This window comes from Manduca sexta, chromosome 26 (genome assembly GCF_014839805.1).
Source record: "Manduca sexta isolate Smith_Timp_Sample1 chromosome 26, JHU_Msex_v1.0, whole genome shotgun sequence".
Taxonomy (NCBI): Eukaryota; Metazoa; Arthropoda; class Insecta; order Lepidoptera; family Sphingidae; genus Manduca; species Manduca sexta.
This window is the reverse complement of record NC_051140.1, coordinates 6,814,061-6,828,461: the sequence shown is the minus strand read 5'-3', so window position 1 is coordinate 6,828,461 and position 14,401 is coordinate 6,814,061. Positions and strand designations below refer to the sequence as shown.

The following is a 14,401-nucleotide window of genomic DNA, read 5'->3' as shown; positions in this document are numbered from 1 at the left end:
TACAGGTAAGGGAATTGAAAGAAAATCATCGAAGCTCAAATTCCATAAATAAGGACCTACAACTGAGCCTTGTGGACATCCCATACTCAGCGACTTCGACACGGCATGGTGGCCGAGTTTCAGTTTGGATGTTCCGTACGAGAAGTACGAGTAAATTAGGGAATATATATTCCTATAGCAGCCTCGTATTTTTAACTTAAGAAGTATCATAGGCCACCAAGCATTGTCGAAGGCACCGGAGATGTCTAAGAAGATACCGAGTACATATTTATGTTCCGATATACTTACTGTTCTTCTAACCGATATTGCCGCGTCTGTAGTCGACCTACCTATGGTAAATCCGAATTGATTTTTGTGAAATACTGGTCCGCCCGGTAGCAGACGAGGGACAATGAGGCGTTCTAGAAGTTTACCTAAAGATGGTAACAACGTAATAGGTCTATATGACTTGGGATCATCGGGAGCCTTGTCGCCACTTTTAGGTATTATTCGAATGAAACCGGAGCGCCATATTCGCGGAAATATACCTTCAGCAATACATCGGTTAAAGACAGATAGTAACGAATCTCCGGCTGATTTACACGCTTCTTTAATCATCTTGTTAGACACTTTATCTCGCCGGAGGCTTTGTTTAACGGCAGAGATGCAACAATGGTAATAAATTCATCTAATGTCGCAAGGTTTGAGACTGGAGAGTTTGGCAATTCCGCGGCCCACATTCTAATTTGGTTGTGATAATTGTTGTCATTAATAATATCATCGGGTATAAGTGAATGCAACAGTGCTTCCGTAGTCTCCTCAATACCAGTCGTAGCTATTATTAAATTTAATATTATCGATGTAAGATAAATTAATTGGTCGATTTGCTTTAAACTCGTGGTATAAAGGAGACCACGGGCCCTCCTTATCTAACCGCGCGGCGATTTTACGCAATAAATTACCTTTCGATTTTTGTACTGCTGCTCTATAGTGCGACCTGGCAATTTTAAGTTCATTAACCCTTTCAGGACCATGGGAAATATTTTTCCCCAAGAATATTTTAGTATTTACGCTAAATTTTTAATGGCAATTTTATATTTTAATGACGATACGTGAGTATTTATGGAACGGTCTCTTTTATTTTTTCTAATCTGGCAACACTAACTATCTCAAATATCAAAATATTAGCGCGCCAATAGCAAAATAATCGCGGACTGGAATTGAAAATTGAATTATTAATTTGCTACTATAATAAAATATAATAAAGTATTTTGCTGCTTATGTTACATTATTTGGTAAGTAATTTATTGTGTTATTACAAATATTTTATGCAATATTTACTTTATGTACTAATTTACGATGAAAAACTAGAAGGGAACTATTTTTCCCAGTGGACGTCAATAGAAACTTTTTAATAGTTTTAGTGATATTCGTTTTTATTATTATAAATACTTTATATCTATGTAAATTGTCATTTTATTTTAAGAAATGGCAAGAAGAGGTTGCAGTGAGTTTTATGTTCATGAAGATGAGATATTGCAGTTCCTAATGGCCGACAACAGTGACTGCGAGGACAATCTTCATCTCGACGAGGAAGAGCAGCAGTTCATAGCTGACAATATTGAAAATGGCATAGATGAAATCCAAGTAGAAAACTTTTTCAACTCTCCCAGTTTGCAATATAAATTGATGTTGCAGAACATAAAAGCTTGTGGCACTGTTCGAAAAAACAGAAAGCAGGATCAGTGGACAAAATAAATGGTATATGCCCTGAAGTTGTTATGCAATACAACAAGAATATGGGCGGAGTTGATCTTATGGATCAGCGTAAAGTTACCTATGAAGTTCACCGAAAAGCTAAAATAAAGTATTATCTGCGTTTATTCTTCGATATGACTGATATCACAATGAATAACGCATATATCAATTACGTAAAGCTGCACGGTTCTGGAAGAGTCGAGGGCCCATTATTGAGTAGCCTCGAATTTTGCCAAAATATAACTCGGAAGCTAATAAACACCTTTACATGTAGACAGCGTTCCAGACCTAGTATAGTTGCGATAGGAAAGACAAGAATTGGTGGGAAACGCAATTTACCGGCTCATAATATGGAAAAACACCAAAAATGAAAAGATGTGTAAATTGCGCAAAAAAGCGCATTGAAAATCGCACGCATAACATATGTGTTATGTGCCAAGTACATTTATGCTTTACGAGCAATAGGAATTGTTTCCAAGAATACCATGCCTGAGCTACATTTCTACTATAACCTTTTGTTATTGTTTGATTTTTCTCAAGATAACATAATACTTCATACAATTATACATTATTGGTTTTAAAATTCTGTTTTATTTTTTTTTTATATAGCAATAATAACTTTCAACGTGAGTATGATTTCTGCTAAATCATATTTCCCTTTGTGGACCATTGGGAAACATTTTTCCCTTTAATTTCTAAAAAAAACATAACAATATCTGTGGTGTTTGTACATTATATATCTTTCGTGTGTTATAATGAACTATAAACAACAGCTAAATACTTAGTTTTATTATTGGCTACCTTATGGTCCTGTAAGGGTTAAAAGCAGATGTAAAAGTGTCACCTGTGACACAACGCTTTTTAAGCCTATTAAACCTCCTGCGCGCCCTACGAAAAATTCGGCGTAGGTGGACTAGATTTTCGTTCCACCAATCACATCTACGAGTATTTGTAATTGAACCTCGACCGATAGCAACATCTGCACAGTATGTGAACGTGGCCGACATAAGTTCAGCACATGTTTCAGGTGAGAGATCATTGCGAGTAAAATCTCTGGCATGTCTAGCAAATAAAGAGCTAAAAAAGTCCCAGTTAGCCCCTTTAGTTTTATATCTAAAATCATAGTTGTTATGAATAAAACCTTGTGTCAATCTAGGCAAGAATTCGTACACAATCAGGCGATGGTCACTACATGACGCATCCGGCAGGACACGCCACCTATCAAGTCGAACGTCTCCACTAGAAAGTGTGACGTCAATAGAAGACTCGCCCGTAGGGCTACAGTAAGTTGGTGGTGCATCGGGGTATTGTGAATACCAAGATTCATCTCTGCGATGAAATCTTCGACGGCGCAACGCCGATCGGTATCGGTGGATCGATATTTGCCATACCAAAGAGTAGATGACGCATTAACGTCAGCGCCTATAATTACTTTACGACCTGCAAGTGATCGTAAAACCTGGCGGAGATGGTGTATATGTGGTCCTACCGGGTCCGAGTATTGAAAGTAACAGCTCACTATGAAAACCTTACAGCTCGGATTTGAAACCTCCGCGACTGCACAGTGTGACGTCATGAGATTACGCACTGAAGTTACAGTGAAATTAGAGTTCGCTACATAAATGCCAGCTCGTGAGCTGCTATCAAGCTGTACGACTCTGCTACGCAATCGAGCGTGTTGATATTGTTCCTGTACAAGTACAACGTCGAGTTTATAATCCCGAACTAACGTATCTAATTCCGACGTCGCCACCCTATCGTTGTGGAGATTTAATTGTCCGATAATAAAGTTATCCATATTAAATTTATTTAATAATTAGTTGACAAAATTAGGGTTTCTAATTTATGTTTGTATGACGGACATTCCTGAGACCCACAGCGATGGTCGTGGGGTTTCTTAAAACGCTTGCAAGTTGCGCATACGGGCTTAAAATCACGATTGTCCTTATGTGGACAAGCCTTGGTTTCATGTGCCTCGGCACAAACGGCACAAGTTGGTGTTTTAATGGTGCAGAACTTATGCACATGCCCGTATTGTTGGCAATTGAGGCAGCGGACTATCTCCACGTCATCAATAAACCTGCAGGTTGCCCAATCTATAAATAGTTTGTCTTTGGTCGCAACTAGATGTTTTCTCACTTCCGAATCAATTTCCACGCCTATCCATTTACGTCCGTGTTCCAAACTACGTCGCCGAACGATTTTAACGGATTTAATGAAATCGTCCTCCGGCGCGCGAGGCTCCATTGCCGGGGCTTGTTTTGGCAGACGGAGCTTAACGGAACTCGCGTAGGTCATTTTGCCGTCCGCTTTGGGTGGAGTAGGACGGGGACAATTCTTGATTCCTTCTAGCTCCCGTTGCGCATTGGCTAACTTGGTTTCGTTGCACGATGACTTTAGGGCCAACACCGAAACGATTGCTGTGATGCGCTGAGTAAAGTCCATTATCGCAGACTTATTCGCGACGTTCATACGCGAACCCTGATCATTCACGAGTTCATTTATTTTGGACAAATAATTTGCGGCCTCAGAAACCAAATCGCAATAATTATCCTCTTTTTCAATGTTATCGTCGGACCTAGGCGAAACCGTATTTTGAGATGCGGATCGATTTATTTCCGGTGTTATTTCCGGTGAAGCATTGATTGACGGCGAATTTTCACTAAAAAGTCGCTTGGGTTTTGCGGAAGAAGGCGATCTCGATATTATTCCGCTTTTACGAAAAGGGTTTGGACCCCGATCAGGCGGGTCGTCGTTATTATTTGGCATGTTAAATTGAATTAAACGCTATTAAAAATACTAAGTTAAATGGCAAATACACGGAATAGAAATACTTATTACCTTTACGGCAACCGGCCAAGTACCCTCACAATAAAAATAAAAATAAAAGCACTTACCGAGGAAACAATTTGATAATTATTTCAAAAATCCGAAATAAAACACTCAAAAACTTACGGACCGTAGTACACAGAACAACACCACACAACCAGAAACAGCCCACGAGCCGATAATCAAACCCTAAACGCAATTTGCACAATTTTAATAATCAGTGCGTAAGTACGTCACCGCACCGTGCGCGCGCGCGGAGGGAAGTGGACGGAAGTAGACTGATATTAAGTATTGTGTTGCCAAATAAACTTAATATGCTGGAAGAATATATTTTATACCCGCATAGCGACCATCGTACACACGGTGTTAAAATCCGCCATAATGCGTTCCACGATCAGCCTGTGCATATCCGGTTTCAACAGACTGGCATAATCGTGTTGACTGTCGAGGGATAATCATCTCTCGTCAGTCGACATTCTATTGGAACCTACTTACCATAAGGTACAGTGGGGTCACTTTCCGTGCCCGAAGATTAAAAAGAACTTCCTCACTGTATTTACCCATAATTACCTCGGAACTCAAATTGTCAGAATGACACACTCTAATTTTTCAAAATATAATATCCTTCCAGAAGAAGCAGTGGTAGTTGGTGGGTTGGCTGGGTAGTTAGAAACGCGATCGTCGTGGCCTAACCGTCTATTGTAGATCTTATCTCACACGATACACATTTAGAGGCGTTTTCCATATAAATTGGCCATTTCGCGTAACTGCGAATTTCTGTGACGGCTCGCATGGGAGTGACCTGCTGTCCGCTGATCGAACTGATATCGTCTTATGGACCATGTACTTAAATAAAAAGGGACTCGATTTAAAGTCAAATAAAATAGCTGTATGAGGCTCTATTTGCTTAAGGAAGTGACGTAGATGGTCTTGTTTTGAAACTTAACTAAAACTGAACTATGTATATAGCATTGGTTGGCATATTTGGAGGTGACATGATAATACACTTAATCACATTAGAACATACAGCCTTATTTCAGTATTAAGCTTCATGCTGCGGTATATCGAGGGATGGGTTACTTCTGATGCGAATGTTTACCTAATAATCATTGTGTATAGTGCTTTTATATTTTTACGCATTTTCGTAATATTGCTTGCAATGTTGTGAAACTATGTCGTATCTTGACTTGACCTAGTAGCTTCATTTTAATATTTTAGAGCTGTTTTTCAAAGAAAAAATGGTTCATTAACTCTCAACTAAAAATAGATGGGATGTTTCAATTCTTATAACTGCGCCAAATTTTAATTTAGTGGTGCGTTTCTAAGAATTATTTGTGACATTACAATGTTTTGTAAAAACCTTATGGTACCCTCAGGTACCTTGTATTACAACAGATTATGATGAAAGAAAAAAAAAATTTCAAAGTTAAAAACAATCATTAATCCAGCCGAAGGGCAACGACAATATTCTAATACAATGCAAAGTTTCAATAAATAATCACCCAATAACAACATTAAGTAATTTAAATATTTCCAAATTCACCGCTCGAATTCAATAAAGTCTTATTTAAAGTTGAAATATTCGCTGAATGGCTTCCCCTAAGTCAAACAGTGGGTGGCCTTGTGCTCGCCCTTACATAATATTCTGTCGAGGAGACGGCAAAGAATTTCTAACGTTTAATAAGAAAGATTTTTTATCAGAATCCGCTTCGGTGATTTCTTTTCCATTCCACGCTTGAAAAAAAGTCAGTCAAAAAACGTTGGCAACGTCAAAGGCCACTTTATTTCGATCACGCGCGTCGCTGTTAATGAAAATAATAGGAGAAAAAGGACCGGTGTGGAATTATAATTCGGTGGATGTGGCATACGGATATTACATTTTTTTTGCAAAAGTATGGGGGAATAAAAAGTGGCCACTTACATTTATAAACACATTATAAAGTATTGAGGCATATTTATAATAGAAATATAAAATTATAATAATCCAGTCGTCTCAAGAATGGTAATTGTTTAAATTATACAGGTATTAAGGTTGACATTAAAACATAACCTATATATTAATAGGGTATAGTTTTCAACTTACAAGTTCAAAAGGCACATTAGGCATCATTAATACAAAGGATTTTCTACCTCTAAAAAATGGTTGTTACCCGAAACCTCCATATATCATCCACATACCTAACAAATATACCAAATTCAAACAGCATTATTTTTCCTTTTGAAAAATGACTTTGTCAGAGTCCATTATATTGTTTCTATTTTGTCACTTCCGCGGTCAGGGCGTGGGCGGGCCTGTTTTGTATTCAACCAACCCGGCGGCCAATAAAGGGCCGTCCCACGGGGGTTAATGCTGTCACTAAATATGAACGGAGTTTTTTGCTAGCCGGTGACGCCGCGCCGCGCCGCGCCACAGATTACTGATAGATACCGCATTATATTTTTGGCTTAAATTTAGGGAACAAGAAATTAAGGGCCGTATAATAGATAAAATTGGCGACTCAGTTTCGCTATGAAGTGCGATATCAGTTGAGTTGCTGTCAACTTAAAATCGTCGCTATTCAATAAATATGTATCAATAACATCTCAAATGATATCTTAATTTACACCATGTTAAGGATTTTGATAGCTGGAAACAGGCGCTCAAACTACAGCTCAAGTTTTTTTTATTAGTTCACTATCTCAAATGTTTACTTGAGTTCCGACGTAAACGTGAGATTGGTAAACTATTAATTATTAAATGCTAATCATGGTTTTAAATGTAGAAACAGTAAAATTCTTCTATCATGTTGCATTTAATATTACATCATTATGCAGGACCCGCTTGTTGCTTTCTTATTCTATCTCAAGTGGACCTTCGCGCGACGTCCCTTCCAGTTCCATTATGTATCCGTAACACGTAATTGTTTCTGACTGTCGAGAGCCGGTCTCATTTCTGACGTGCCGGATTGTGCCTGATGTTTCGTATATCTCATCTTAGGACTGTCACTTCTTTTGCAATAAAAATTAAGAGAAGTTGCGGAGCGACTCTAGATTAAATACGGTCCGACTGTACCTTTTTTTATTAGTTCGTTCAGATATCTTGTACATTTTGAAAACCATTACTCTCAAGATGGGTATTTAAGTCGTTATGAATAATTACTATTTTGGTTTAATAACTTCATCTATAATATTACATAATGATTTAACTCGTAGCACATCCACAAAATCCATCCTCTATCAGAAGTTAATCCTTAATAATCCAATCAACTGTTGGCCACACAGTTTAAATCAGTAATACGGAGAATGCGGGCACAGCAAACCGCGAACAAAATAGTTGAGTTACTTATTTAATGGATTTAACCGTGAAAACATTATCGAACTAGAATGTACAATATTCCTAATTTATTAAAGTATAAATTGAATGATAAGGATAATTCGCTATTAATGTATTCTGTCCCTTTTTCCGTATTTGTTATTTGTTTTTAAATGTGCTTTTGAGGTCGCGTCGTAATTTTGTTTTACATAAAACAAATGAATATGCATCGAATTAAAAATAATACCTTCATAATTCTGTTTTTAACCAAATAGAATTATAGCTGCTCAAGTAACAGAGTTGCTCAAACGGGATTTCTTCACACGCAAATCTTTCAGCCACAACTCATGTTGCGCGTCCACAGGAAATTAATATTCATTCGATCGTGTATTTAAATTCGCCATCTCGAATAAGGTTTGTATTACCAGCGCGGTTGGAGGCGCGCACGGCCGCAAAACCAGCCCAACAGATAAAAAAATACATGAAAATCACAGAACACTGCTTTTAATTAAAGCTCGATGAAACGTGACAAAAATAGGCCGTGTAACTTGTTTGCTTTGTCGGTATAATGTTTTTATGTTCATAATTTACGAGCTGAGAAGCTAGATTTATTCCGTTCGGATGGCTTTGATTGTATTTTTTACATACGTTTAAAATTGTGTTGTAATTTTTACGCTTTCATTACACAGGAGAATAGATAAAAATGAATATTACAATTCGGCGTGGAGTCTGATTTTAAATTCGAATATTAAGCGTTGTTTGCTCATTAATTATGTATTCCACAGTGGTTTTGCTCAAAAATGACTAGTTATTGAAATATTAAATCAAATTGAATAAGTTATTTTTTTTCGATTCTCTAATCATTTTTGCTTGTCACTGCTATTCCTGGCTTACACAGGACTTGTAGTGGTGTGTGTGAGGACGGGAATGTATTGTTAAATGGATAAATCCTTTATTGAAATACTTATAGATAGCTTATCTTTGTGAATATTATTAGTATTAAAAGATACAAAAGTAGGTATAGATATTGGTGATTTTCATTTATTAATCTTTTCACATAGGCGAATTTAATTGATTTAATTTATTCGTCTATTCTGTTCATCTCTTGTGGAAACTGAATATGCATTTGTAATTCACAAAGCAAAGACAATAATATAACAAATATAGAGTTGATTACAATCAAAGAGTTCTAAGATTGTATAGACCGCACATTAGGAAGATAGCCATACAAAAATTTTGCGCTTATGTGATGGTTACTTTACCGTGAAATAGCAAACCAATGTAAAATCCTTCATATATTTCTCCATATCATAATTCGTGCGTTTCTAATACATATATTAGTATATTTTCTGTTAATATATTATTTTTGTATGAATATCTAAGGTCACTGTGATATGTCATACGGACATTTCAAATAAGACGACTTAATACCAATTAATTGGTAATAAATTTTGGCGCAAAAATTTTTGGCTTTGATGCCCGGTCTATAACTAACTATATATATATATATATGTATATTTTTAAATATAGTGTACAGAAAATCTCTTATACCCTTTAACATACATGTAATACAGACAGAAAAGCAAATATAGATAAAAATATCACGGCACATAAGATTTGCAACGCACTGGGTATCTGTTTAGTTGAAATTTAAACATTCATGACACCACACGGGAGGGAATAAGTGAGAATTTTTCGTACAGATAGTTTTATAAGCTTGTTTTATTTTATTCTTGTAGGAGCTCGTGTGGGTTTATTACTCGTAGTGGCTCCAGAGAAGAGTTTTCTCGTGATGTTGATACGTGACGTTTGCCCGGAAATGTATTTCTCTCATATATTAACAACAACAAATATTTATTTCACACATAACGCTCTTAATGCTCTCCTTAATAGGACACCAGATTTTGACGTTTTTTCGGCTGATTGGAACGTGATCCAGTATGAATGTTTGCATTATTATGAAATTAACTCATGACACCGCATATTTCATGTTGTTGTTAAGTCGATTATTGATCTGTTTCATATTTTACTATAGTTATATATTGTTATTATTAACTCAATTAATATAATTGGTTTATCCGTTCTAATTAAAATAAATAAATAAATAACAAACAATTTACGTGTTTTTCAAATGTAGATAGTTTATAACTAGTCCAGAAAAATGATATAAGCGATGGCTTCTAAGTAAACGATCGTATCTGAAAAAAAAAACGAAATCCATTTTTTTAACGTTTCCTTATGTAGGTAATGTTTACTACTAAAAGCCATTAAAAAAATTATAAATGATTATTAATGAGGTGTTTTTTCGTTTATTAACTTTTGAATTAAATGGGTTTGATAGTAAACAGTACTTGATAACGAAACGCTAAATGTGAATTTATTTAATTCATCAAATGAATTTTGGCAGTCTACTATGAACACAAAACAATACCTATTTTATAAATTACAAAACTCAATAAACTTACCGCGATGCTCGGTACAAAGAAAGCATGCATCATTACCAGTACTGAAATTTTATTTATCAATTTATTCAAAGCATGGCGCAGTAAATCTGCGGAGGGTACGAATTATATGCCCATTCGGAACATTACCATCAATTTTTAGTGTAAACATATAAAAACAAAGTAAAAACACAGGGTGCGCCGGCAACCCTACAGAGTGATTTCATAAACCGCGCCGTGTTGTGTTGTCTGTCTAAACACGCCTCGGGAAGGGCGTTAGGGTTGTCTCTTATGCTGTTTAATACCGATTTTGATGTGACGCCTTGCAAATAGCGGACTCTAAGCTAAGCCTGTAGGTTAGTGAAATTTATTATGGAATATTTCAGATTTAGTGTTCCTAAAGCTATAATGTTGAAATTATTTTATTAACCACATATTTGTAACGAATATTCTTTAATAATGTTTGATATTAACAGTTCCAAATTCCTAACAGATTATATTACATTAATAACAATATTAATTTTAATCCCATTTGAGTGCCTGTTATTAATGGTTCAATATTTCAATATATCGGTTAAAATATTTCATATTCACGATTGTTGATCTCAAATATCAGGCACATCTTAAATATTTTAAGACGTGGCAACCCTATACTCACGGTGCTGACGATACGATGATACCTCTGTGTAAACGGACTCTTTTTTACGTGTACCTCGCTATATTGTTGTGTAAACGACGCCTTATGGGGAACTAGCTTCGACTCCCTCACATAAAAGGTGGGCGGTTGATGCGCTTCTTTCCCTAGATATATTTTCGATGAGTTTCAACTGTGATTCAATATGCCTTTATCGTTGTCTTTAGATATAAAAACATGATGTCAGTCAATACACGTGCTTTCACTGAGACAGTATTCCTACCCTGGTCAAATTATAATTAGCAAGCTTGTTGTATGGTAAAATTATAAATAGTTTGTATGTTTGTTTGTAAGATTGTAGGGACTAATCCCTGGAAATATTGAACCAATTTTGAAAATCCTTTCATTAGTAGGAAGCTACATTACTCCTGAGTACTATATGCTATTTTATCGCAGGAATAATTAATCGCGCGCGCAAAAGCAATTTTTTTAAAATAATTTGTGGTAGTTAAATTCACAAATCATTAGTGGAGTAATTGTATTGGTTATTTCATCGACCTACTCGGATTAGTTTAAGTACTAAACACGTGACATTACTGTATTCTGGCGTCAAATGTGTTAGAAAATTCATTATGAGTTGGTATAAATCATTAATCTCATTTCATTTATTATTCGTTCTCCATTCATTATTCGTTCTCGTTCAATTATCACATTGGACCAAAACTTCTGCAAAAGAGATTGAATTTAGGAGTGGGACTTTAAGAACTTCAAAAGCATCAACCTTTACTGGGGCTCAAACCATTACAATGATCAACCTTTATTCATTCTCCCTTATACTTATGTTTTATTTCTAAAATATCTACAGTCAAACTATGAACGAAGTCCGATAACACCTTTTTATACCCTAGATTAAATAATCATCACGAGGCTCCATTACTTCCCCATTGTTTTGGGGAGTCCCGAAAGACAATTTCCTTTATATTTATGGCGGCGAGCACAATGCCTAAGCGAGTTGACTTTTGGATACTTTAAGTAATTTATCGAGGGCATAATTCTCTTTGTCGTCGTTAAGGGGTCCATCAATGGCTGTTTTGTGATAGTTGAGTGACCATAGACTAGAATTGGTATGTTGAAAATGTAATCTTGAGTTTACTATGTTTAAGTGTGATTTTACATGTTTTTGAAGAGTTTTTATAATATGGCTTATATCTTTTTTATAATTAAATATTGGAAACGAGTAATTGTGATTACTTATCAAACTACATCTTACAATCGTTGTTGACCAAATTGTACCATATAGTTTGCATTGTCAATCACTGAAAGAATAATAGTTATTTTTAGTAGTTTCTAGAGTTAAAAACGAGCTATCATCTCTCTAGTAGACAACTCAAAAATGACAATAGTTTATTTCTACTACATTTATAGTGATTCCTATTCGAGGGACTGTATACACATGTAACGTTACGTTGTACATGCGGAATCGAGAAATCTTTTACAAAACCTCAAGCGCATTTCTATACCCTGTATGTTTCGTATGGGTCTCATTAACACGACTCCGCTCTATTCCAATGTATAGTAAAATTGTTTTCAGTATTCATGGTACCGTACTTTATGATTTTTTACGTGTATAGTATCTGAACACCATGATGTTCAGTTGACTGTTTTTTTGGATAAAATGATACATGACTTTTTATCTATAATGATATCGAAATATACAAACACACCCCCTTATTTATAAACGTTATTTATCTAATGACGGAGCATTGCTGTGATAGCAAGTCTGTATCTCAGTGCTGACCGTTGTGATTGGCTAATATTGAGATACAACATGAATCTAGTTGGCTGTCAGATAAAAAAAAACTGAACAAATAGCAAGCTATCAGATGAACGAAGCTGAGAAACAGACTTGTTATCACAGCAATGGTCCCTCCTTAGATAATTAACGTCTATGAATGAGTACAGTCAATGATACTCAGTACTAAATTTTCAATTAGTACAGTCGTGCTGTAGACATATTTGTCTACAGAATTAATGCACCTACTTGATCTCGTTGTACCACCGGTTCATAGAAAACCAGTTTGAAATTACAGCTTCCTGTTGCGATTAGTATGATTAGTGAAATTTCCGGTCGGTCAAATGTCCTGTGGTATTGATTTATTGGGACGAAGTCACAAGCTATAGATATCATTTTCAGGAGGAATAGATAGATTTATAAAATGTATTTGCAGTGTAAGGGCACGCAGTACTTTATATTATTATTTTACAAGCTATTTCCGCGGCTTCACCAGCGTAAGAATCAGCGTCACAATTTTTTCCGCGTAAATCCCGACACCCGAATTTGTTTACAATCACGCGACCTTTGCAACTGTAATCGTTATATTTCAGTCAATTTCCATAAAACCATAATGTACTATTAACCTAAACTTTCCTTAAGAATTGCACTATATTTAGTACAAACCGTACAAAACCGTTCAGCAGATTTTGAGAATATCAATCACATACAGACTGACAGCTTTTGGGGACCTTGTTTTCTAATATTATTATTTTATGATTTGATATACCAACCGTTCTTGAAGATCTATCTACAGTTTTGTCCTACTTTCCCTTCGGAAATAAAACAATGCAAAATAGTAAAACATTCTGTTATCAATAAATCCTTGTGCTCGATTGTGACGGCCATCTGTCGAATTCCCCGACCTTTTTAAATTTACAACTGGTACCGATTCTCTTGTTTGCGTCCTCAGTGCTATAATAAACGAGCGCAACGAATTAAAAGGGATTCACTGGAATATTTTCAGCGCAGCTAATTAAAATGTAACAAAAATGACGTTTATTCGCTTTAATCGAATTACATTCGGGAATGTTGCAGTGGTTTCAAGATAGATTGTTGTTGCTGTCCTTGGGGCTTCTATTGGCTGCAATTGAGTATAACTTTTATAATGATTTCTTATGTTTCGCAAATGTTAAGGACGCAAATGAATAAGGCACGCCTACTTGGTAGAGAAGGCATTTATTGACCGACTTCAAAAAAGGAGGAGGTTCTGAATTCGACTGTATGTTTTTGTTGTGTGTTTGTTACGCGATTACTCCGCCATTTGTGGACCATTTTCAAAATTCTTCTGTTGTTCGAAAGGAGATACTTCTGAAGTGGTCTCAGAGTCACCAAGTCAGGATCTGATGATTGGATCCTGGAGAAATTGAGGCAACCCTTAAATTTTATAGGCCCATACATCGTTTTCTGCAAATTTTATGAAATAACTTAAGTACTTGCGTATGGTAATCATCATCTGAAGTACCTGAGCTGATGGTGGAAGGTACACCCCCTTAACAGTAAGGAGTTACTCGAAGAGGCATCGCCTGATTTAGTAAATTCTTTTTATGTTTGAAAGGGCGTTTGCTATTTGATCTCATGATTATTGCTAACACAAAAAAACAAAAAATAAAACTGCCTAAGTATTTATTTTTATG

At 35.9% G+C, this 14,401-nt stretch overlaps 1 protein-coding gene across 1 annotated transcript in view; it reads left to right on the top strand.

Annotated features, from left to right (window-relative positions):
• Positions 1–1,467: 1,467 nt before the first annotated feature.
• LOC115450193 overlaps positions 1,468–14,401 on the top strand; it is a gene marked incomplete in the record, with an annotated part of 177,766 nt that continues 164,832 nt past the window's right edge. Inside the window, 1 exon segment of the mRNA XM_037443107.1 lies at positions 1,468–1,651. Within this exon segment, the coding sequence (XP_037299004.1) occupies positions 1,468–1,651 (184 nt within the window).